At 47.2% G+C, this 25980-nt stretch overlaps 1 protein-coding gene across 6 annotated transcripts in view; it reads left to right on the forward strand.

Annotated features, from left to right (window-relative positions):
* PPP1R12B (protein phosphatase 1 regulatory subunit 12B) overlaps window positions 1-25980 on the forward strand; it is a 101909-nt gene that overhangs the window by 58614 nt on the left and 17315 nt on the right. For 5 of the 6 annotated variants that reach the window (XM_088534463.1, XM_088534465.1, XM_088534464.1 and 2 more), the window contains 5 exons: window positions 3144-3234; window positions 3781-3951; window positions 4650-4833; window positions 5378-5490; window positions 7545-7589. In XM_088534463.1, coding sequence (XP_088390589.1) covers window positions 3144-3234; window positions 3781-3951; window positions 4650-4833; window positions 5378-5490; window positions 7545-7589 — 604 coding nt within the window. Of the gene's footprint in view, window positions 1-3143; window positions 3235-3780; window positions 3952-4649; window positions 4834-5377; window positions 5491-7544; window positions 7590-20423; window positions 20578-25980 lie in introns of those variants that run through there. The other variant, XM_088534468.1, reaches the window with a different exon arrangement.

Consider the following 25980-nt stretch of genomic DNA (forward strand, 5'->3'; position numbering starts at 1 on the left):
GAACCTCTTCCCTTGACAAGGTAACTGCAAACTTTGCAGGCTGTTTCCAGGCTGCCTCGTGCCTTGCCTGCTGTCCCTCCCCTGCAGCTTGCTCCGCTCTGTCCTTTTCCCCTCCTTCAGCCCTCGTGTTGCTCTCCCCGCAGGGTCTCCCCAGCGTTTCCTGGGGCTGCTCCGGACCTGCCGTCTCGCTCCGGTTCGTCCGCTCGCTCGCTCCTTTTTAGCGCACTAGTGTGTTTTAATATTCAGCCTGTAAGCAAAGTGAAGCATCAGCCAAAACTGTAAAACCTGTCTTTATCCCCCCTAAAAAGAAGAAACCCTTTGACAAGTCAAGCAAAAATGTGCCTGGATTGCTAGCAGGTGGGGTGTTTGCTGTCTGAATATGAAATGTTTACAGCACAGCCACCGTCTCGTATTAACAGCAAAAGGCTGTGGCTGCCTACTCTGAGAAACCAGCTATGTCACGATGCAGTGGCACTGCTGGTTTGTATCAGAAAATTCAGTTATTTCATGCTCGTAGAGCGGCCTTGGGTAAGCGCCAGGCGGTGGCGAATTGCATAAACAGGAGCCCAAAGTTGGCAATCGATAAAGACTGCAGCATGTCCTGAGCCAGCCTGACTTGCAAAATGTGCTCGCCGTGAAGATTTAGGTCACTGCTACAGGTTGGGTGTCCAAAATTGCTAATAATGTTTGAAAATATGCCTATCTTTTAATTAAAAAAAAAAAAGAAGCCTGTGAGGACAAAGAGATGCAAAGTGATTTTTTTCCCGTGCCGCATCCGTGCTTGCTCCATCCCTACCCTTGCCTTCCTGCACGCAAAGCTGTAGTGAGAGACTGAAACAGGGGAATCCTGCAGACCTGCTGCGCTCCTGCAAAGCTGCTGCTTGTGCCCCATCACCAGGCCCTTCTCCTGCCCCACCAGGCACACGGGGCTGCTGTGCTTAGGAGCTGATCTGAACAAGGCAAGGGCAGTTGTCATCATCTCTCCTCCTCTTATTCCCCTTTGCACGGTGGTAGCTTCATGCCACTATATTCTCCTTGCTGAATCCTGCAACCATCCAAAGTACTGGACTTGCAAATGCAGCTAATTCAAAGCTGCTGCTTCGACTGACCACCTAACTACAAATTTAGTTACTTTATGTCTTTGAGTTTTTTTGTTTTCTTTCATTTTCTACTACTATTCTGAAGTTAATTGGCAGTATATTTTGCGAACGCGCTCTTCCTGTAGGAGGCTTATTGCTTATGGATGCTGTGCAAATCACAGCTATTCTGCATGTGTTGAAAGCTGTAGGAAATGTTTATTGTTCCTTTTATGTGCGATTACCTGGGTAGCCCATATGCACTGCACCAAGGGGAGGAGAAGAGGAGCAAAATTAGGAGTTGCTTTCTCTCGTCAAACAGCAGCTTTTTCATTCATGAAACAGCAAATTCTTGGGAGGCCATCGTGTCTCTGCATTTTAGATGATTCCGGTGTTGGCATATCCATCACGGCTAGTGTTCCTGTCTGGATAATCAATGGAAAGAAATGAGCTCCTTTGCGATGCACCCACAGGATCGGTGCTGGAGGCTCCCTCTGAAGGTGACAAATTGCACCCTGCAAGTGCAGTGCAGTGAGTGTGGCCAGCTCTGAGGTAGACATCTCCATCGCAGCCAGCACCTAGGGCATGATTCATCGCCCCTCCAATCCGAAGTCTGCAGTGCGGCCATCTCCTCATGGCCAATCCTTCACGCTCTCCTTGTACCCTTTGGAGATCTTGGGACTGCAGTCAGGGAAGTCAAGGCCATGATTTGTCTGATCAGATATACCCAAGCATTGCAGGTGGGGAGACCCTCAGGGTGCTCTGCTGAACAAAGAACAAGTTAAGCACGTTCCTTGGTAGGGTTTTCTGCTGTCACTTGGCTAATTACTCTTTGAACATGTCCAGATCTTCAGTACTCGTTATCCCGCAGCGGTGACAAACCTCTAGGACCATTTGTTTCAGACACCCTCGATCATGTATTGTGAGACACTGCTAATAATCAGTCCCATTAACAAGACTGAAGAGTCCAGTGTAATTAATCCTATCTCTGATGGAAGCCACTCCACCAGTCTGGAAATCAGCCTTACTGCTCTGTGGTCTCTCCCTGCTGGAGAACGGTCTAAAAATTGTGATTTATTTCCTGTTTTCAATTCTGCCAGCACTGAAGCCTCTTTAGTGGAAGCTACAACTGCAGTTAAACATTTCACATCTGACCTTCAGAAACTTGGGGGAAACAGAAGGGAGTCCTGGTGGATTGTTACTGTTGGCTTTGTTGACTTGTCCTAAAATGACTTCTGCTGAAACTTCACATTGATGCTGCTCTTCTGGCTTGTCCCCGATAAAGAGAAATTTTCACTTAAGAATGTCTCTAACTTCCTAACCCCCTGAATGCCAGTGCAGACAGTTCAGTTGATATATCCTCATACAAATAATTCCTTTTGAAACCTCATAGGTTTGAAGAAGTTTACTTGTGTTCTACTCCATATTTCAACTATCTGAGGTTTTTCTTTTCTATTCTTTTTTTTTTCTTTTTTCTTTTTCTGCATTAAGGGACTCCATTTCCTCCAGTGTAATTGGAGTTCATTTCTTTAATGTGTTTCTTAACTGTTTTAAACGTATTTTGTCTTTGTGAGATGCATGTAGTTCAGCTGATTTCTGTTATAACAGATTTCTCGTTGATGGGGACCGCGTATTGCAGAACTATGATCATGAATGTAATGGCAGGAAGGAGGGTGGGAGAGAGATGCCCCTGCAGGATTTTTGTTCTTGAGATCTTAATGTGGATGAGAAGGACTTTTTCTTTTTTTAAATGATGCAATAAGACATAGAATGGTACAAATAATATACTAAATGGTTACTCTTATCGTAACAGAACATGCACAACACTAAAATGTTTATTTAGAGACTGTTAGGAGAACACAGTTTGAACATTTGGGTATCTCTTACTCATAGGAAATTTGTCCCAAAACAGAAGAAAAAAAGTAGTCTTGATAGATGAAACTAAAATGACTTTTGTGCATATGAAGCAGAATAACATTACTGTTCTAGAGCTTGCAGAGACAAGAAGGCAAGGCATTTCTTTTGCTTTAACCTATTCTGTTCTCCTTTTTAATTTTTTTTAATTAGGTCATATCTGACTCCGGTGCGGGATGAGGAAGCAGAATCCCTGAGGAAGGCACGATCCAGACAGGCCCGACAGACTCGCAGGTCTACACAGGTAAAAGGAAGGAATTCTTCATGTTCCCGTGCAGGATAACAGCAAAGGAAACATTGCCTCTATGTACTACGAAGTTATAGGTGCCTCTAGTTCTGAATGAGAACAATTTGGTTAGCAAATTGTCAGCTCTCTAGATCTCACATCTGAGAAACTAACTTTCTCCATGTGTTCAGTGTTTCCCCATTGTATCAAAAGGCTGAAAACATTCTTAAATGATTTAATCTACTGTTTAGGACAAGGAGTTTTTCTACCATAAAAATGTTGGAGAGATGCTGGCAAAATTCTGGCACAGTGATCAAAATAATCCTCCAGGTATAACATGAGTTAGAGTTCAAAGTTGTCATTTCTGCAGTTTATCTGCCCTTAAATTTGCAGTTTGATCATGTATATTTGCGCCAAATTGACCCAGTGGCTGCGTGAGTACACTAAGAAGTGTGTTAAAGTCAACGAGAGCTTTTTCTTTGTGTTAGCCTGAAGTTGAGGACCTGGAAGACCAGGAATCTGATTGCACACCAGAGAATATTCCTTCTCTCCCCTTGCGTGCAGGGAGTGACGCTCACGGACCTCCAGGAAGCGGAGCGAACGTTCAGCCGCTCGCGGGCAGAGCGGCAGGCGCAGGAGCAGCAGGGCGAGAGCGCGGAGCGCACGGAGCGCGCCGAGGACGGCGGCGACAGGCAGGAGAGCCGGCCCCGCTGGAGCAGGAGCGCCGAGGAGGAGGTGATCTCCTGGCCTTGCTTCTCATGGTGTCACACTGAATGCAGTCAGGATAACGGGAATTCCTTAGGGATCTCTCTCTGTTTAGTTGGGGAGGGGACTGACTTCCTGGAAAGGGAATAGTGCAGGAGTGCTGCAATCCACATGAGGAATGTGGACATGTAGGTCTTGCAGGTCAGCTGGTCCTTTGCTCTCCTCTGAGAATACCAACGTTTTATCTCTTGCCAGAAGATGAAACTTGGTAAATCACAGATAATTCTATTTAGTAAGAGATTTGTGGCGTGAATTCACCCTTGTTGTACAGACTGGGCTGAAGCTTTACATTAACATTTTCCACTGATATTTGCATGTAACTGGAAGCCAGAGAGGCCAATGTTCTCCCTTGCCACCACTCTTTTTATATTTTTTTAAACTCTAAATCATTTGTTTGTATGAGATGGTTTGTTTGTCTGGATGGTGGTGGCAGGGACAAGCAGACTGGTAACTCACTAGTGATGGGCAGGTGCTCTCTTTTTGTGGCTACACCACAGTTTTTATGTGCACCCCAGTCTGATGGAATGATCTGATCTCACAGATGCAAGTCATCAGCAACAGTGAAAGCAGTCTAAAAGTTTTTTGTCCAGTATCTAGTTACCTGCAATCCCACATCCTGTAATTCCTCTCCCTTCTATTAATGTTTTGTCGTGGCTGTTTGTTTATAGACTGTCTATCGGCGATTAAGGTGCCCAGGACAGACAGACAAACCTACCACACCTGTATCTCCCTCCACATCAGCACCTCTCCTTTATACAAGCTCTTACCTGACTCGAACAAACAAGTATCTGGATCTTGACTCTGTAAATCCAGCAGACTTCAGAAGTGCAGCCACGGAGATGGAGAAGAATGGTGTGTATCCAGCAGAATGAAGCACAATCTGAAAGTGTAAAGTTAGGGATTTTCGTGAGTTTTAGAGCTTTCAGTACATACAGACACAGTTAACTTGTTATTATGGGGGAATCAGTATGAAATGTTACTTGTTTAAATGGAATTCCTAACCTAGGATACAGACCCAGAGCAGAGCACAACCTATTCCATATAACAGAGGTAAACAGACATTTTCCCTTTTGGGTTAAGTACTGAGGTAGTAGTCTAGGGAGCTTTTAGGTCTTGGTGTTGGAGTGATTCCTCTAGTATAGCCTGTCTTCTCAGTATAAAACTAAACTAGAATGGTTTGGGGAGAGCTGACACATAGAGTAATCTCTGTGTTGCTCTGGTAAAGGAAAATATATGTGTAGCTCGAGATAACGGGGATTCCATTTCATTTAATAACTGTGGGGTAACACAACACAACCCAAGATGACCCTGATCAGTTTGAAAAGAACCCTGGTGCGTTAGCAAAAGCACAGATGTAAATCACTGAAACCAAAGCAGTCTTTCTTTGCTTGACTAGAGTGTGAAGATCAAGACTTAGACGACAGGTCTCCAAACAAACAGTCGATCCGAGAGAGGCGGCGGCCCAAAGAGAGGCGAAGAGGCACTGGCATCATTTTCTCAACAAAAGATGTGAGTATTAATTTCTTAAAGGGGAAGAACTCATTCTGTTATACTTGAGGTGAATTTCCTTCCACTTGTAACATTCAGATTTTTTTCCAAGAGTCGTTTGGTTTTTGCCTTAGCCCTTCCCTCTCCAGCAGTGTGTCAGACTAGCACTTCCACAGGAATCACTTCCCCATTTGGCCCATATAAAATCAAAACAGCAGGCTTTGGGAGGCCCTTTTTTGAACCACAAATCAGTGCAATTCTTGCAGAATTCTGGAATAGCCCACATAGGAGAAGAGAGATTAGAGGTCTTAGTCTTTGAAAGAAAGAGGTCATGAGCCACTAGAAGTATTTTCAAATTCCTCTTGAGCCCAGATCTGGCTGCCCTTTAGCCCCCCCTTGCAAAAGGGAAGACAGCGAAGAATAAAACGAGTGTCTGGTTCCTCGGTGTAGCATCAGAGAACACACACAGCATATAATGTGGAAGAGCTGTGTGTCTCATAGCCATTTCTCTTAGTCCTGCTTTCAAGGGGATTTTCTCCAGTGTGAGGGAAGAAGGCCAGTCCTTCAAACCTTGGTGAGAGAATCAGGTAGGAGACAGGATCGTCTTTTCAGCGGGGGAATAAACACTATAAAATCATTGTTAAGAAGTCTGCAATGATTCTAGTCCAGCTGTGGACACCTGGGCTGCCTTCTGCCACTCAAGAGGTGGAGGCTTCCTGCACAATCCTATGAAAACACTCAGTAGTCTTTCTGTAGATATGTTGAATCTTTGGAATTACAATTTGAACAGGACCTTGCTGGAAATGTCAGAGCTGCCAGCAGAAGACTTGTTTCAAAAACACCCCCTTTTTGATTATTTTCAAATAATTCCTGATTTTTACACGTGGGTACCCAATGTGATTTCTTGCTTATTTTTATGTTTCTTTAGTTAAATGTTTTGCAGCTTGTCCAGTTGCCTACAGGATTATCATAGCAACATTACTGGCTTCAGAGCAGGAGGAAGATCATTTTCAGAGGTTTTTGTTTCCCCAGTTAACTCTACATGAGACCTTAGATACAAGATGTGCAATATCTCATCTTCTATATGGAATTGGATGCAATGTCATGACAATCTGCCATTGCTGTGTAAAATCCCAAAGAACAGCTCTGGAACTGTTATAAAGAGGCAGTGGGAAGTATCTGCAGAAATGCAGGTTGTCTGGCATGGCTATTCTTTCCTTCTGGAGTCTGTTTGAAGTGGAGGGTATTCTCTCTAACTCAGTATTATGTTGACATTTCAGACGTGTTGTCATCTCAAGCATCAAGGTATTTGTTTCCAAAGCAAGTTAAGGAATATTACTCTTTCTCCTAATGACTAGAGTCTGATCTTCAGGAGCGCTCAAGTCACAGTAGCCATCTCAAGAGAGTAGTTCTATCCCTGGGACTAATCTTCTAAATGGCCACTAGATTACCAGACCTGACAAATACCAAAATTACAAATCCAATAGCAGCCTGCCAGACATTTGTTTTGGCAGATATTTTTCTTGGATTTAATATCCAAGAGAATTTGGAGGAAAGCACTCTACAAATAGGTGTCATTGTGGGTGCTTGTATTTAAAAAATAAGTCTGCCAAACATTCCCATACTGCAGACATGCCACAATAAGAATAGTTAGTCATTCAGCTACCTGTACAGAACATCAGGAGATAAGTGATCTCCCCTTTGCTCGGTCTGATTCTGCTCCCAAAGAGCAGGCAGACCATCTGCTAAGCTTATTAACACACGGGAAAAATTGGTGTGCTGTCAAATTAACCCTGCTAAAGGTTGTTGCAAGTAGGCTGATACAATATAGTTTTAACTACTTTGGGGAAGATACTTGACATTTGTGTTCTCCTTTGGTGCACTCTGAGCAGAATTTACCCTAGGTTTCCTTCCTAAAGACAGTCCTCAAGCACCTACCTATAAGGAGTCTCTCATGGATGCTTTATGAGGACCCCTCTGTGATCATAAGCAGTGTGTTATTTTGCTGTGATAAAAACGTTGTTAATCCCAAGCCTGCCTAGTTATAGTGGGGTTTTGTTTTGTTTTTTTGCTAGGATGATGATGAAGTTGATGGAAACGAGGAGGTGAAGGAAACTCGGGTAAGTAAAAATGTATGTCTGGATACTGGGGGCTTTGCTGTTTTGAATGGTGTTGGCAAGGGGTCTTCTATGGCCTCGCTTTTCTTGATCAAAGAGGTTCAAGCTCTAATGAGACAGAATATTCTGAGTCCAAACCAGGGGGTAGTTTTGAGTAGCAGATTGCTTATTGAGTTTTATTCTGACCAAAAAAAAAAAAATTATATAGACTGGCCTAAGCTCAGCAGTTTGCTCTTCATGAACCACGCAGGCAGCTCTGCAGCCCAGAGGGACTGGGCAGGAGCCGGGGTGACGCGCGGCTGAGCGCGCTGTCACGAGCGGCCGCGGCTGTCGGGTGTCCCGAGGAACGCGCGTGACCTTGTGCTGCAGAACTGTTCTCGCGCTGTTGTTTTGCACTGTGTGTTTTGAATTTCCAAAGTCTGTTCTCTTGTCCCCTCCTGGATTTGTTTCCTTTTGGGAAATAGGCTTGCCAAACAAGACAGCAGAGCTCATTCTTTGTTTCCCTGTTACTGCAGTGGTCCCATTATCCTTCCATTCTTTCCTTGGTAACAATTATTAAGTCCTTTCAAATTGACGTGGTTTCTTTTGTTTTTGTCTCTTTGTCCAAAGCTGACAGCATGACTTTGACAATGGATTTAAGCTAAGTTTCCAAACAGTTAAAGGAATATGTGCAAGACCTGGGGAAAATATCAATCTTAAGGTAGCATAGGGAGTCGGCATGCTGTGTAATGGTAGAACTTGGGTAGAAAAGGTTCAGTGTAATAAGAGCCTTTTTGGGTACTCTGTTGTGCTTTAGAAGGATCGAAGCATCATTTTACTGAAAAGTGAACTGATTCTCTGCTGCAACATTTCAGTTATATCCTTTGGGGTACAATTTGCTTTTTCCTTTTTTTAATATTGAGTACAAATGGGACAAAGTCAGCTAGTCTTGTGGGGACCAGAGGCTTGGGCTATGGTGGCTCTTGGTACGTGCTCGTGTTTCAGTGCCGACCCTTGCAAGTGGGAGTTGCAGGATATTCCTTCTTGCTGTGTATGCTACAAAGGAAGCACCAGCTGTTTTAAGGAGCCGAGCGCTTTCCACAGGAGACCGTGTTCATGGTGTGTACAGCGTAGTCAAACCTTCCACTTTGGTCTTACACTTCCCACCGTTTTCTTGTGGGTTCCCCCTGAATGCACAGTGACTTCCCTGCGCTCCTCTTGGCCTTTTGGGGCATTTGTTTTGTGGCAGCAGTCCCCCTTTTTCTGCTTATGCACCTCACATGTACTGGAGCCTAGGTTAGACGCTCCTACTCTGATGCTCCTTTTGTTTCCCCCCTTTCTCCAAGTCCTCTTTGTTTTATTCAGTTTCCAGATCTTTTTCCTTTACCGTTTGCCTCCAGGGTCAGGTATCGTATCTTGGTCACTCTTTCTCAATTTATTTTACAGTTCAAATCAGTGAAATTTCTGTCCTACTAATTGGCCATCAATTCAGCAGGAGCCACTAAGCAGCTTCTTTTTTTTTTTTTTTTTTTTTAATCAAGAAACACCATTAAAAACACATTCATTCATCAATAACCACGTTACAGTTCTGGGCTAGCAGGTGCCTGCATCACCGTCGTGAACTCCAACTCCCTGCAATATCCCACTGGATTTGCAGAACTCACAGGGCTCCTCTCAGTTCATGTGGGCAGATACATTTTCCCCCCTGGTTAATATCTTAGATAATATTAGGAAGATTTTCCCAGGCAGCACAAAAGGCCCTACTTGAATCCCTTCTAAAATGTGCAGCACGAGTTCAGCAAGGAAAGGTAGATGCAATTTTTGAAAGAAAAGCAAGAAAATACATGCTGTTCTGCTTCTCCAAAGGGAATGGATTGGGTTGGCTGGAGCTTTTGAGCACCAGGGTGGGAAACCAGCCCAGACGCTTTGGCTGAGCTGTAGGCAGGGGAGAGCAGCCTCTAACAGGAGGTGTCAGGCCACGTTCATGTGTTTTGCTCCCAACTCCGCCTTCCTCCACGTGATGCAGACTGCGGGAATACATTGTGGAAAGTTGGAAGCATCAACAATGTTTTATTGTGGAATAAATGTTCAAGGGAACGAGGGCTTCAGCTGGAAAAAGCCTCTGGGAAAGCAGCTTTAGGAGACTTTTCTGCATAGCTGCACTGGGAAGAATTGGTAAAGGGAAGAGCTTTTGTTCGGCTGCAGGGGACCTGAGCTCAAACCAGGGATGAGAAAAGAGTTTGGCCTCCGTCTCGTCTCTATTACTCAGAAAGTCAAAGCTCAAAGATTGCATTAGCATTCCCAGCCTGGAACGATGTGGATAGACTCGTATTAAGGAATCCTCTCCTACTCATGGCAAGCCATTAATTGTGAAATACCATTGAGAATTCAGGAGTCTTGAGATTAGAGGCTTATCTGCACAATCTTTATAGTTTTATATGAATTATTGGCTCTAGTTTGGGATGTAGCATTTGGAAGAGAATGATCCTGTGTGACATTCTGGAAAAGGGTTTTCCTTATCCTGGGCTCTTCAGGCTTTGACTCATAGGTGACATCTAACATCCCTATGGCATAGCAGGAGAAATTGGGCACATATGTGGAAGAAAAGTGGCTTTTAAATGATATACAGTGCCTAACAGAAGTAGGAAAACACTTGTAATAATTCAAAGAATTTTACCTCCTTGCATATCTCTTTGGTGACATTAAAAATGTGTCTCACCCATGTGTTGTACAGTTTATCAAGGACACTTCGGGTTTGGTAGCACTTAGGTCTGTGCAATACCCTGCCTTATAATTGCATGGATTATTGCAACATCTTACACAAAGGTTTAAATGCAGTGCAGTGCACTGAGTGTCATTTTGTGAACTAACAACTCTCTGGGCAATAAAAGTGTCAAAGAAAAACAGCTGCTTTTGTGAACGTCCCCTAGGACAGGCTGTATAGCACAGTAGAAAACCCAGACACGTTAATGGAATTAACTTTCTTGCAGGAATAGCACTGAAATGTATGGTTTATGGATTTAGATCACAGCAAGGGTATTGAATAAGCTCCATCCCTGTCTCCCTGCACATTGATTTATGAAGCTTGAGTATTTTAAAGTCTTCAAAACACCGCTCAGCCCACTCTGTAAACATTACCTTTTCTGCCTAATTGTAGTTATTAACATGAAATCAGCAGATGCAAGTGGATACTAATGAGAACTGAATTCTTAGCTTGCACGGACTGAATTTCTAAACTGGGGATTCTAGGGAAGACCAATGAACTGGAAAATTCTTTGTGCAAACTAAACATCATAACGTGAGAGCTGTTGCAGAACCTACAGCTCGGGAGCCCTGAATTTCATATAGTCAATTTATCACCTGTATTTTTGCTTATAATGGCACTTTATTACCGTTTAACTTTTGTAATGAAGCTGTTTATCAAACTCATCTTTTGAACTGGATAAACAAGCAGCAGATCAGAAGTAGGTTCCATTAGTGCTTTGCCACTTGCCCATTGCAGTCAGGCTGCACGTCCCCGGAGCCCTAGACGTCCTCAGAAGCACCACGGCTTGCACTATTTTATCACCCTTTTATTTCCCCATTGCAGCCACGTGAAGCGTAGCACTGTGCAGGCTGTGGCCCCAACAGAGGACTGTCTTTTTAAGCTAAGGAAGCATCCGAGTCCTCCACTTTCTGGGCTCAGATTGCCTAATATGGTAAGGTATGTCTGCGCCGCTGCGCTGTTTTGCTGGGATACGAGGGAAAGTTGATTAGGAAAAGGGAACAAAATAGGTGCACCTCTTGCAAGCCGATATGAAAGGGAAAACTCTTCATCTGCATAGCAATATATGATCCCATTTATCATATGTCTCGGTGCTACTAGCCCAGGTCCCTTTGGGGGAATTAAGGACACAAGCGTTTTTTCCCTGGTTTTACCCTTGAATATTTACTTCTAGCATAGATGCAGTGTGACGTGGGAGGGAAGCCATCTGGCCCATGTCCAAGGTAGCGTAGGTGGTGTCACTTGCAAGGCTATAGCAAAATTATAGGGCATTTAATTATGTTTAAACTAATTCTAAGAGAGATTGCTTCTGTTTAGTCCTGGTTATAAACAAAATGCTATAATGGGTTGAGTATGCTGGGAGGAAAGGAGATTTTTAAATATGCATGCAGCTAGCAATGTAAAGCTGAGTCTAAAATAGCAGAAAATTGCTGCAAGGACATGAGTTAGCATTTTCCCAGAGTTGTTAGTCTGCTGGGGAAGTTTTATTGCATTTGCAGTGCCCTGGATTCTTTGGGAGCTGGAGGCAGGAGACACTATAGAAATGAAGATGCATCCTGCAAATATTTCCACAAAAGCTGTCTCACATCTGCACAGATAATTTGTCTCATGGTTTCTGTAGCCAAATAAGCCTCGGTTGGTATTTCTTAACCTGAGGGTGTTCCGGGAGGGCTGTGAGACTTGCTCTCTGCTCTCCCCAGGATGCAGCATCGAAGCCGCCCGCGCGGCTGCCCCGCTGCTGCCCGCAGTGCCAGGAGGGCACCCGGCACCTAAAGCCAAGCGGTCCAGGCGGGCTGTGCAGCCCGCAAGGCTGCGGCAAAATACGGCCACGTTAACTCCTGTAATTCCTTGGATTGCTGAATTAGAAGGTGTCATGTGAAGCGGTGCCTGCAATAGAGCTGAATAACACAAAACCGGCTAAAAACCAATCAAGTCCTGGGAGGACGAGGCAAAACAGCGAGACCTCCAGGAATGATTTGCAAGGTCATGTAGCCTTAACTATTTAACTGTAGCTTTTTGTTTAGGAAATTACCTCAAAATTCTGGCTTAGTCCAAAGTGGTTGATCTTCCCAAGTCGTCAGTAATTCCTTTTAAAGCTGTGGCCCTGAGTCTGCATAGGAGCCATCTCGTAGGTGTCCTGGGATCCAGGTGGGACCGAGAGCAACACGATGGCCGTGTCTGGGTAGGGTGGCAGCATGGGGCAAGTTCGTGCCATGAGTATGTGTGTGTTCTCAACATCTTCCCTGCAGTGTGGATGCATCCACGGCTCCTCCTCGAGAGGGCTCTGGTCATGGCTAGGGTGACTGTTAGCTTAGAGCAGTGGGCCTGAGGAACAGGATTGCTCCCTGGCACACATGTCACCTTTTTTTATATCTGTGTTAATATTTTTTTACTTTGAAAGTTTCCTTTATGGAAAGGAAAAGTGTCTCTAACCGCTTAACTTGTCGCAGGTTCTCCATCCCTCGGGGAGCTGACCATCATACTTCATTGTCAGCCCTCCAGTAGGCCGGAGGATCTGTCCTGATGTAATTGGAGACATCCTCCAAAAAATCCAATTAGCTGAAGAATCCCTGGAAACAACAGTAGATGTCTGCATAGCGTCAATGACTGGGTCACGTTTACGCGGAGAACATGAATTGTGGGTGCAGGAAATGGAGGTGTCTTCAGCGGGTCTAGCTCGGATGCATCGCGCTCCTTTCTTTCTGTTCTTCATTCACCAACCTACTGGCAAATGCTTTTCCTTGAGTCCATAGCCAAGCCCCTGTGAAGCTCACAAGGCCCCAGCAGAATGGTGCAGTCTCCTGTTTAGTGAGTGAATGATCTGTTCTCCCACATATGGCCAGAAGGAGTGAAAAAGCAGCAGCTGCATTGCCATGTGACCAACAAGGAGGGAAGAATAATCTACGTTTGTTTGGAAAACTGCAGGCAAATCCTCTGAGAATAAAGTACCCTTTTGGAAACTGCCCCTGTAGGAAAAAATTGTGCCTTCCAGTGACTCAAGCTTGTTGATGCTGTTTGTCACCCTTGTCTTTAAAAGGTTGCTTTTTTACTCTCAGTTTATATTCTCCTGCGTGCTTCTGTTCAGAAAGAAGCGTCGTATTTGAAATGTCATGTTTTTTGTTTGCTTTTCAACATGGAGTTTCCCTCCTGTAAATAATGTTTGGCAGAAGCTGCTTTATTATTTAGTATGTGAAGATATGTAGAGTCCTTAAGCTATAAACTCCTTCCTGGCAGAAATTTGTCACCAGCTTTGGCTTCCACTCCTCAATTCATTTTCCTTACTCATTTCAGTAAGTATCTAGTACATAGCTAGTGCTGGACACTGCTTTTATATAATCTTTTTTTTCCACTGCTCCTAGATTTCATCCTTGAGAGTGAACATAACCTTCGAACACTGCACCAGAGCCTGTTGCTTCTGAGAAAGAAGGCCAGAAATAGGCTTGAAGCACAGTAAGATAGGAATGTGTTGAAGTTATACATTTGTTTGGCCAGTGACACTAAACTTTTGGCAAGTGTCAGCTTGGCTCCATGCACAAGTTCATACAAAGGTTTTATAACCACAGGGCAGCTGGCTTGGGTGGGAAATACACAGCATCTGATGAACGTGGGTTAGAGAGCAGAAAGGAGCACGTCTGCCTTCCGAGTGCCCTCTGAGGTTGTCACCTCTGTCTTCATGTCACATTCTGGAAAGTCCCCGTTAACTTGGAATGGTGTTTGCATCTGCTTCTCGCACGGGTGTTCATTTGCTCTGTTGGCCTGCTGGTATCTCTGGGACTTGCTGCTCCAGGCTTCTTTTGTAACTCAACATGTTTGTGCTGCTCCCGCCTTTTCAATGGGGAGGGAAGACTGAATCAGGAGTAGAGAAATGATCAGTAAACATTTCCCAAGTGCAACTTCTGAATGACCTTTACTGGAAAATATTATGCGCTAGCCCTGTGTTTTCCATAACGGCAGTAATTTGATGAAATCCCAAGATTTTTGCACAGGCAGTGCCTGGACGTCCTAGGACCCGGATTCGCATGGCCATGAAGCAAAATAACTGTAGGCATCAGTCTTCCCACCGGTGTTTGGACATGTACACTGAGAGTTACAGCATGAAAATATCCTGTTGCTGAGGTTGCCTTGGGCCTCCGGGCTCATCACCACCATTGCAATTACAGCCATGAATGGAATCAAATCTGTGGTCTTGGAGACATTTATTTTAGGCAAAGTAGTCACTGCCACATCTGTCTCCCTCCAACAACAGTCGGCTGCAGCAGAGGCGTTGGTTGTTTCTGATTATTGGTTCCGTTTTGTCATCTAGTTCTGTAGCCTCCTGCCATCATCCTGTTCAGTTCCCTACCTCTGAAGCTAGGGAAAACCCTTCACCACTTAGTGAAACACCCCTCCGTTTCGGTTGCTGCTGTTTGAATGTTCGAGGTGCTTCATCCTTTCTTCCAAAAGTGAATTCTGCTCCGCAGAACTGTTGGAATACTTTTCTCCTGCATGCCTCATTTGACCCTTGCAAGTGCTAAAATTAAGTTTCTGTGCTCAGATTGATGCTTTTTTAATTCTCATCGCTCCTGTCTTTTACTTTCTGTGTTTGTAAGAAAAAAAGAAAAGAATCCTGAAGTTTTATATTTAAAACATGCTATTCTCAGCCCCCACTAAAATTATCTGCTTCTACTGCTCAGTGCTAATCCAGGTATGTGTGAGGGGGTAAAGCTTCCAGCCTTTTTATGATAAATTTAGCAATGGGAATAAAGCAGCGGGGGAAGTATGATAGTGTAACGGGCAAATATAGATTGTCAGCTGATAATCAGATGGGTGCCTTTAGGAGGCTGGGAAGATCCTCTCCTTCTGCAGAGCTTCGGATCCGCAAGACCCGCCGCCAAGTCTGCTCCCGGGAATCCCGGGCAGGGCGCTGCCCATGAGCAGCCTCTCCGCTTCCCGGCTTGGATTCCATTTATGGCAAACTGCTGCAGCGCCTGCCTTTACATCACGTTTACAACGGCGCTTTTATTGCCTGCCCAGTCGCTTCTTTGCTCCGGTCCTTGAGCCTTCTGTTGCCGAACAAACCCACTGCTGCCTTTTGCAGCTCCAAATAAGCCTTGGGAAGCTGTAATTGAACCTGTTAAGGCTTGCATATAATTTTGCAGTGATTTATTTACAGTGTTTCAAAGTGGTTTTTATATAGTGTGTATTCACAGTCAGCTTTTCATTATGCAGAATAGCAGGGGGTGGGTAGGGTAGTCAATACAGCTGCTGAGCTTTGACCCGGGATTGTCCCACGTAACCAGCACTCGATGCCCTTGATTGTGGCAGTATTTCTGCGAGCTGGATTAGAGTTCGGGGAAAATGGAGGGCTGCTGCACAAGTAACAAGGTTTGGCACTGCAACTTTTAAGACAGACTTTTCCTCCTATTTCTGGGACCAAATAATTGTGCTGTGCTTTTAAAGCAATCGGTTGTGCAGTGTGATGAGCAGTTTGCCTGGAGAACCAGCAGGAATTCTGTACACAAAACGTGATGGGACCTCTGGATACAGATGTCCAAGAGCAGCGGCTTGTCTATAATTCAGGCCTTTCTTTGCCTGAGTTCTGCTTCAGAATTTGGGGTAATGTTCTGGTGTTTTCCCTGTGAGATCCCTTGTAGGGGAGCAAATGGTTTGTGCCTCGTTACTGCAATAGAGCAATCAGCTACCTCTGCAACCTGGCATCTGGCAGTGGGGCCCTTAATGATGGAGCAGGACAGGATTTCTGGCTAAGAGCAGAGCAAATCTCTCGTTCATCGTGGGCTCTCCCTTTGCAAGCAGCAAGACCTGCATCCGCTCTGAGTGCAGTCAAAACACAAATGCAAGGCATAAGATCTGCCTTCTGGGAGAAAGCAATGGTGCAGTTTAGCATGTGCGAAGACTGCCTGTTATTTAGGGCTTAAATAATCACAAATATAGGAGATATCATGTGGTGGATGCAGTCATAGGATTTATTGAATTTTTCCCACAGTATAAACTATCCTTAAATTCCTGTTCATATGGAGGAGAGGTGCAATAAATACCCTTGCACTATGGGTTGCTGTTTTGTATGCCAAATGAGTAACATGAAAGCAACTGGTAATCTAATCTTGAGTCTGTTCTCTCTGGCCTGCACCAATAGTTCAATAGTTAATGGGTATTTCATGTTTAAACTGAATTTCTCTGGCATTTTTACAAACTACTTTAGACCCAGAAGAGTTATTTTACAGGCACAGTGGTTTTGTAGCCTGGCTCCTGGAAACTCCTGCCATGATAGTTTATTTCACTGAGTTTCTTTGCAGAAATATCCTGGGAATAAATGTGACTTTAGAATTGATTTAAGTATTGCATAAAATATGAATTATAGATTTCAGTATTTCCATGAGCTAGAGCATGACTAAACATACAGAGTGCCCTCTCCTCCTGCAGGTGTAACTTCCAGAGAAGAGGCTTGCAAAGTTTTTTAATTAAATAGCAATCAGCTAAATTCCATAGGAAGAGGTGCCAGCCGCGTCCTGAGGTTCGTTGCAGTCCTGTTAGGGTTCTCAAAGCCAAGTGAGCAAAATGGCCCGAGTGATTCGAAGGGAAACTTGAAGCCCATGCCTGCTTCTCCCACTTTGCTCCGTTTCTCACTTAAAACTCACATCTTTCCTCTCTGCAGTGCAGCACCATCGTTCTCACCTTGCATTGCTTGCAGTTAGTTTTGTGTAATTTATAAGGGACCTGCCAGGAGGTACCCAAAGTCATCGTCCTGGTGCTGCGTGGCCCCGTTCCTGTCCTCATACAGCTGCTGTCAGCTGAGCTCTTGAGCCTTGCCGGCCACCCCTGCGTCGCTGGAGAAGGGAATCTGCTCCGTGCCTGCTTCGAGGAGATAGGGAGCTTTGGCTAGGCATGAAAGAGAAGTCAGCCGAAAGGGGAGTAATTCCGTGCCTATGTGGATGTTTGCAGGTGTTCAAGAGGTTGCAGTAAACCTGACATTGGAAAATGACAGGACCTTGAGGAGATATTTATGGAACAAATTATCCCAAGGCTACCAAATAATCTGTGTCATCCTTCAATGTGAGATTTATTAGAGTTCTCGTCTCCCAAGGAACCTTCTTTCTTTCTCCACTGTGCTGCCATCAACATGCCATGGGCTCGCATCAGCTGGAATCCTACACAGCCTTCCTGGATATGGGTCCTCCTCTCAAATTAATTACAAAAATACGGTGTAGTTGGATATGTACACAGGTATTCTTACCAGGTTCGTTTATGCATCTGCTTCCTGTCTTTGTCTGAAATATCTAGGAAGGGAAAGGCCAACCATTTTACAGGGAAAGGACTGGTTTTGGAAGAGTGGTGATCATCAAGACCATCGCTCTAAGTGCAGAGCCTATTTGTGCTGCTCCTCGAGAATGAGAAGACACTTCAAGGTGATATTGCCCACAAATGCCTTGCAGCATGACATGAGCCTCTGCAGAATCTCTTGGTGGGGTTTGTGTCCAGCATTCGAGAAGGATTGATTTGCATGTACTCCTTGATGGCTCTCTAAGTATTCCTGAGCAGAACGAGCACCTTCACATCTACAACACAGAGCAGGCTGTTGCTGCTAACTTAGGAACATTCTCGAGAGACAGAAACAGCCAGATCCGAACCATGACCTTGAATATACAAACATGAGGATGTGAGGACAGCAGAGCTGCAAAGGAGGAGTCAGGTTTCATACTTACACAGGGGAAGACTTGAAAGGAAGCTGTGCAGAATGACAGGAAGAAATTCATAAATTAGGCACTTTCATTGAAGTGGTGGTGAAACCTGGCATATTTTGCCATATTGCATCCCGTTCTGCACTCTTTCTGCTAGCTAATAAGGGTGCTAATTTTCCTGCTATCCCTTGTCTTGAAAATGAGTTATTGTCCACCAAGATGCATTTTGTCCATCTGCGAGGCATCTGCACTGGATGACTAATTAACTTCTAATTAGTAGGGAATAGAAAGCTAGTTTTTGTTTTGGTTTGAGATTCAAGCTGTGAGTTCTGTACTTTAATATTGATTTCAGAGCTCATGCCACCTCCTCAGTAGAAAACTGACTATGGAGAGATGCAGCAAGTGTGGGTCTAGGACCAGCCTGGAGAGAAAGCTTAAAAACAGGCAATATAGAATTATTTAACCCCACCTCAGTGACTAAGCTGGACTTTGTCAGACTTGGACTTGTTATTGTGCCACTCCAGTGTGCAGGTTGTCACACAGGTTAGCCCGGTTTCGGTGATATGTATCAATGTGAATCTGCCTGGTGAGAAAGGCTAACATTTGTGTGCACCTTCTGGAAATATGCATTTTAAAATGTCCAAATTACTTTATTGCTGCTGTAAGGTACAGTCAAACTCCACACTGTGGCGAACGCAGAAGGATGGGCCTGATGGGTGCAGCATAGGGAGGCTCTGAAGATCAAGGTCCTGCCATGGTCTCCTGGAGCAGCAGGGTGCCTGTCACTGGCTTCTTATGTGCCTTGGCTTCATTTCTGTACCTGTAAAAGGGAACACAAAAATATCCCTAGGCAAAACTAGACCTCTCCAAACCCTCCTCACCTGCACTGGGTGACAAGCCCCGTCCTCCCTCTTGATGGGGTATCAAGCAGAAACTGATTTCAAAGTGATTTTGCGTGACAGGGACAACCCCACTGCCGCGTTTCCTTCTCTCCGTGGCCGCACAGCAATGCTGCATCGCTCCTGGGTGGTCAAGGTGCTGCACAGTGGGAGAAACAAATGCAGCCACTACTCCAGGCACCGTTCCCCAGCTATGTATTTAAGTAAAATTAACGGGTTTGCTGGAGCTGCTCCAGCACGGACACCTGAGCCGCTCCAGCTAAGTAGTTCGCAACCTTACAGCTCCTGCGATACTCCCGGATGGAGTTTAGCATTTAGGGCTCTTAAATCATTGCACCCCGCGTGCTACGGGGCAGGTTTCCCCCGCACTTACCAAAGGACCGCGCTGCGCCTCTGCTCAGCGGGCATGCGAGCGGCGCTCTGCCCATCGAGTGGACGGTCTCGTGGCCTCCGAGACGCGGTTAATGGTGCCAGGAGCCTCTTTCCAGCTGTCCGGCAGTCCAGAGAGCTGCCAGAATGAGGTGCAGGCTCCCTGTACCCATTTTCCTCTTCTCCAAGTGCCATTCCCCTCTGTCTAGAAGAGCTTTTGGCGTGGAGGAGGATGTATTGCCTAAGCAAAGTGTCGCCTTCTCCTGGCTCCGAGCAAGATGTGAGCAAACACCCCAATCCTGTTGTGCCACCTGTGAACTTTTCATGGTGTGAACATTCAGATACCACGGCCACAAGACGCCCGCTCGCGCCACCATCCCGGCTTGGCAAAGTGCATCGAAGCTGTCCCCAGCCTCCAGCTCGGAGCCCGCCGGGCCTGCGGGAGCTTTGTAAGCTCTTTCTGTTTTTTTCCCCCTTCTTTTCCTACAAGTGGCAGCCCGAATCCCGAGCTGAAAGCGAACCCGGGCTGCTGGCCAGCCGCCAGCATTCCTCGCGGCGCGCGTAAGGAGCTGGAACGTCCGAGCGCGGCGCAGGGGCGGGAAGAGGCGAGCGCCCGTGCGCGCGTGGAAAGGCGGCCGCGAGGAGGAGGAGGAGGCCGGACCAAAACACCGCTCCGGCGGGCCTGCCCCTTTCCCAAAGCCCTGCTTGCTTCCTGATTTATGCTCTCGCCTTTCGCTGGAGCCGCGCGGCTCGGCGCAGCCCCGCCGGAGAGCCCGCGGCCCGGCCCGGCAGGCAGCCGCGTTGTCCCGCCAAAGCTTCGCGCTGCCTTAACCCGGCCGATTCGGCAGCTTCTTGGAGGCTGGAGTCGTCACCACCTGCGAGACAAGGGAAGGGCGTCGGGAACATCGGGACTCCGTAGGAGAGGGAGATGTCCCGTAGCAGGAACGCCGGCAGCGGGCCTGGCTGCTGAGGGTGGCGCGACGCCGGCCCTTGACGCTTTCTCCTCAGCACCGACAAGAAACCTCGCGGAGCCTCAGCTCACCCTGCAGCAGATGAATGCCTAAAATTGCCCCCCAGACAGCGGTCTTTAATTCCAGGAGTTGGGAATGGTTTAATTGGTTAGTTCTGACCTCAGAAGAAGGAGCTGCCCAGCCAGGGCAAAGCCAAGACTCTGCTCAAAGCCATCGCCAGCCTGAGAGGCCATGTCGTCCCTGTACACCCGGAGCAAGGACTATACCCGGAGCAGGAAATCTCAGTCCGATTCTCCCCCGGCCTCTCCCTCCCCGATTGCAAAGACGCTCAAAGTAAGCAGCCTTTTCCTTTCTGTACCGCACGAGTCCCGCTCAGCCGCAGCTCCGAGGGGAGCCTCTGGCTGCTGCCTTGGTGTCTTCCCCTCAGAGAACCCGCGCGGGAGCTTCGCGCCGGCTCCTTGGCAGAAATGCTCGGGAAGGTTCCCCTGCGGCAACGGGTCGTAGAGCCGTGAGTTCCTGGAGGTCTCGCCCTGGGGTTGTTGGCGTTGGGGCTTAGAGGGAGGTGTTGGACGAGGAGCTTCCTCCCGTCCTGCTCTCCCAGGAGGCAGAAGCATCTCTTGCTAGGAGAAACCTGGATGGCAATGAGGCAAAACCTGTCCAGCTTGTTAAGCTGCCCTCTCTCCCAAGCGGTTTGGTACCGCTGTGGAAGCGCGGTTTGTTCCCCAGCGGGGTGTTCCTCCTCGGGGCCGTGCTGAACCGTGCCGTGTTTGCGGGAGCCGCAGCCACGTCGGGGCAGCTCCTCCACCACACTGTGAGGTGGCTCCGAGCAGCGCCATTTCCAACAGTGTCATTAACAGCTTGGGCTGTCATGGACCTCTCCACAGTCTGTGTCGTTAGCCGGGTGCCCTCTTCCGAGGCGGGAAAAGTTATCCTGCCGTCGTCAAGCTCAGAGGAATTAGTTGGGGGGAAATAAGAAGGCCGGCTAATTTTAGTTGCAGGCATTGCATTAATCCGAGCGCTGCATTTGCTCCCCTCAGATATGCTCTGCCTGCTCGTTTTTAGTGTCAAATCGCTGTCTGGAGAGAAAGCACGGCCCTAAATCTGCAAAAGGGCGTTGAACTCGCTGCCGCTTTGCCAAGGGAAAGTGGCCCTGACCTCGGGAAGCTTCAGCTTTGCGGTCTGCAGCGGCTGCTGCTCGTCCCTGGGCTGTGCACGCTTTAACCCAGGAGGGGCAGGAGCCCCTGCTTTTGCTGGGGGTGTTTGGGAGTTTTTAGATAACCTAGAGCTGTCCGTCGCCTGCTGAAATGCTCCATCTTCAGCAGTTTTGTACGGCTGGGCTTTCCATTCCCTGGTAAATCACCAATCTGCTGACCAGCAGCTTCACAGTCAGTGGGGAACCCTTCAGATACGTTCTTAAAAACCAAGAGTTTTTTAACTTCTGGAGTGCTTTGAAAGCACTCCTGCCCTGCAGGCTCAGATTGACTCATTTTTTCCCGTCCATATATGTTTGTAGGCATAGAAACAAGTGACAAACATCTCGTCATGGCTACGGCTGGTGGCACTGGCTCGCCCATTGCGTGGGCACCTTGGTCCAAGCTAAGACCTCCTCGGGCGGTAGCGGTGATGAGTCTGCAAGCTCTCGTACAGGCCAAAGAGAGCCAAGGGAAGCAGCGGAGCTCCCAGGGGTGGCAGATGCAGCTGCTAAGGATGGAGAAGACCCTAAAGAACATCAAAAACCTGGCAAAGGGCTGTCCAAAGCCTCTCGTGGCCTTGCGGTGGTGGCAGAAGGGAACACCTGAGGGCAAAGGTCTTGGTTCCTCCCGCCTGGGCAGTGCCCAGGGCGTTGCCGTGGAAGGGTCCAGCAGTGGCAGCGGTTGCTCACGAGTCCGCGTAGGAAGCAGCTATCCCATCAGGGTTATGGAAATAGCCGATGCCTTAAAAGGCTAATTCGGGAAGGGTTGACTTGAGGCTAGGACAAGGCATCTTAGTTAACTATTTCTCCGGGAGAGTTAGGTCTGCTGTGAGCAAGAGCAGCAATAAAGTACGTTTTCCTATTGATTCGTGACCTGTAGGTAGTGGGGAGGTGTCTGTGCGTGTGTCTCCCCATGCCCACAATATTGGCAGCCCTTGCAGCAAGGCACCCCTAACCACCAGCTCTGATAAACCAGGTAGGAACGCAGCAGCTTCGAGCCCTTCTCTCTTGGTCCAGTTCAATTTGATACCAACTCACCCGGCGACCTGGAGTTCCCAGCTGGGCATGAGGGGAGAAAACGGATGGGCAGATAGGAAACCTTCCCCTCTGCAGGACATGTAGGTAAATCTCTCGGAGAAGATCTTGCTTATGAAGCTCCCACGGGCAAAGAGCTGCAGTCAGGAGTCGTTTGCAAAGCGCTTTCTGCTGTGCTGGCCCTGCTGGTTGCAGCCTTCCTCCTTGCGCCTGCGGGTAATACTGCATGCGTTTATTTTCCCCTTGGTTTAACTGATGGGATATCCTCAACTGCACAGCCGAGGAGCGTGAGGGCTTTGCAAATTGATGGGAGCACTGAAGGGACTAGAGTAGAAGCGGGGATGAGTTTTATTTATTTATTTAAGACTCTATTCAGAGCAGGGCAGCTGATTTTTCGTAGCAAGGCCCCCATGTTTCTATTTTAGGCTCACCCCTCCGTTTCTTGGTGCTCCATAACCCTTGCATTCCTCCAGGTGACCCAGGTAAGGCAGGCCCATGAACACCAAAGAGGAGGAGCACTCACCAACCACTCCACCGACCAAAAACGCAGCTTTTTGGCTCTTTCCTACCTCTTTGCCAACCTTCCTCGCTTCACAGAGCGCTTCTTGTCCCTTTGTCCTGCAGAAAGAACATCAAATCCTTAAAACCTCCCGCTTCTTACCCTTAGCAGCAGTTGTGCTTCTTCGGGCAGCCGTCCCCGCTGAGGAGCCGCCTGCTCGCTGCTCCGTGCGCTCCCGCTACCTCCGCACGCGGCCGCTTCCCTCCGCTGGTGGATGAGCCCTCCGCTAAGTCTCCAGCTTAGCCTCTCCCGGGCAGGTTTTTGGCAGCGTGAGCTCGGTAATAAAGCAGTGAGAGCCCTCAGCCGTCCGTGCCGATTGATTTTAATCTACCTTGCGCGTTGAGCAGTCGCGTGCGGCGCGGTGGATGTGATGCCAGCGCTGCCACCTTGCACGGGCCATATGTTTTCACTTAAACCGCTCAATAGTAACACTTGGGCGTAGAAAACAAGGCTCCCAACTCGCAGTGTCTGGTAGCTTGTCTCTGAATGAAGTCTGCAGTTGTTCTAAAGAGTGATTACCATGGCAGCAAATGGTTTTAATCTGTGCCTGATGTGGCCGTGTGCTTTTAGAGTCCAAACCAAGTCTTAAAGTGAGGGGGAAAAAAAAAAATGCACAAAATCATTAGCCGCTTGAGCTGTGGATGCTTTTTATGTAAATAACCCAGCAGGCTTTGGATATTAAAATCTAAATAATGGCCTAAAATCTTAAGAGGTCCAGTAATGCGGCCAAAACAGGCTGCTTTCCATCGGAGAGGGAGAGCCGTAGGTAGAGGCGCTTGATGGGATCGCAGCCTCCGGAGAGGTTTGAATATGGATGTGCCTGGCAGCCGGTTTGCTCTTGGAATGGCCATTCCTTTTGCAGCAAGCTTAATCCTGTTCCAGATATTAATGGTAACAGGTTTATTCTCACATTAGCTAGAACCATGTGAATCATTTGGCTGCCTCTGCTGCTGCTGCAAGGGTGTTAGAGAATAAAGCGTCTTCAGTAAACGTTTATCCCGGAAACTTTTATCGTCCCGGTTTTCCCGTTAGTGCCTTGAACTTGTTCTAGCTGGGATAAAAAAAATGGTGCTGCATAAATTGAAATGGAGTCAAATAAGTTGTCTCATGACATATTTCTTTTTGATTTCTGCATTGCTGACTAGTTACAGTATACATGTATGCATATATGTGTATATACATACGTGTTCGCTCACCCCCTCTCTCCATTTAGCCAGGATAATATGCGGCATCCTGAAACTTGAATGTTAAGATAATTAACCTTGGCCTGTGTTCTGCAGTCCCCTGTTTTGTTTATCACATCTGATCCTTGGTTATTTCGCAAGTATCATGTTCCTCAGTGGATATCAGGGCCAAGTCCTTCTGTATTCAGTTTAGTCCCTCGTTTTTGTGTTGTCCTCTGTCTCTGCAGCTAGAGGGATACCGTGATCTTCTGGTCTTTCATGGATCATCCATCAGCAAGGTGTTCTCCCCTGTGAACCTCTCTTCTATCACTGACTACATCTAAACATTTAATTACAAAGGGGTTGGGGCTCATTTTCGGACCTGAAACAGCACGTTCCAGCTTGCCTCCCTCTGGCTAAATGGTCTGCCTCAACTCTCCTCCCCTCCGAGGAATACAGCAAGTTAATCCAAGCCAAGTCCTACCAGGGAGCCTGTTAGCAAAGCAAACAGGCCCGTGGTCATGGCCCCAGTGCCCTGGCTCTGCTGCGTTTAATAGGACAGATGAAACTCGGTCGTCCTGAAATAGCTCGTGGTTTCGTCCACCGCTGTGAATACGCGCACAGCTTCTGGGGGTGAGGATTCATCGGGAGCATTGAGACTGGAGGAACAGGGTGCAGCTTCGCATGGAGCATCCCAAGTCCTGGAGGCATCTCGCCAGCTTTGTGGGCTGGTTCGGCTATGTTGGTAACTGGTCGCAGAGAAAGAAATGTGCAACCTGCTACTCCAGTGTCATTTAAAAACTCTCCCTTTGCCTCCCTATCGCTGCAATGGTGCCTTTAAAGAAGCTGGTTTAGCAGCCAGAGAGAAATGACTTGTCATCACTCTGCCTTTTAACTGGTGCCTTTAGATGGATGAGGAGCTGGAGGTTCAGAGGACGTGTGAGTGACAACACGAGGATGCAGCAGGAGTCACCTCAGGGAATGGGTCTGTGTTGTGAAAGAGGAGGAGAGGATCAGGAGAAAGGAGTTGTCTGTAATTTGGGTCAGTTCGTAGAGCAAAACCAAGTGGGATGGCTCAGCCAGGATGGGGAGGTGCTATGGGATGGGAACAAGTGGCTGAGAGAAGTGATAGTGAGGGTGGATTGAAACCTTGTAGGCAGGAAACCACCAAATTCTTCACACTGCTCAACTGGAAACCAGTGTTTGCTTTTCAGGAACCACCTCCAGACAGTGTTGTCTTTCATAAATCAACTACAGACCCATAGAAAACAGGGCGAGGAGAGACACAGAGCTCATCCATCCATGTCCCCAAGGCTCGAGCAGCTGTAGCTGTGCTGTTCTCTGCAGCCACATCTTGGACTTGGAGGCTTCTGCTCGTGGAGATGGTGTCTAGTGCTGCAAGGGGTGTTTCTTACCTCTTATCTGTTCCTACCACATCTGGACTCGCTTTGGGGAATTGTTACACTTCTGCAGGGAATCGCACGTTGTTTCTAATGACTCGGCATTGCCGAGGTTGCCATCCTCTTTGGAGCAGAGTCCTCAGGGTGGTCAGCGAGACCCAGCAGGTTCACACTGCTGACAGTTGGTCCGGAGTTATTTTAGCCTGGAACAAATGAGAAGGGAAGGAGGCTGCATAACCGTCTCAGCTCTAAAAGCCCGGGATGCTTAGCTTGATATAGACAGTTCAGCGTGCTTAAAGCAGCCCTAATCACTTTTCCATGCAAGCGTTCCCTGTGGCTGTCGCAGTTGTCACGGGAATGCCGTGTGGCCGCAGGATGGAGGAGGTA

The sequence above is a fragment of the Tinamus guttatus genome, unplaced genomic scaffold, assembly GCF_059628265.1.
Source record: "Tinamus guttatus ecotype Peru unplaced genomic scaffold, ASM5962826v1 Tinamus_guttatus_pri_ptg000563l, whole genome shotgun sequence".
Classification (NCBI taxonomy): domain Eukaryota; kingdom Metazoa; phylum Chordata; class Aves; order Tinamiformes; family Tinamidae; genus Tinamus; species Tinamus guttatus.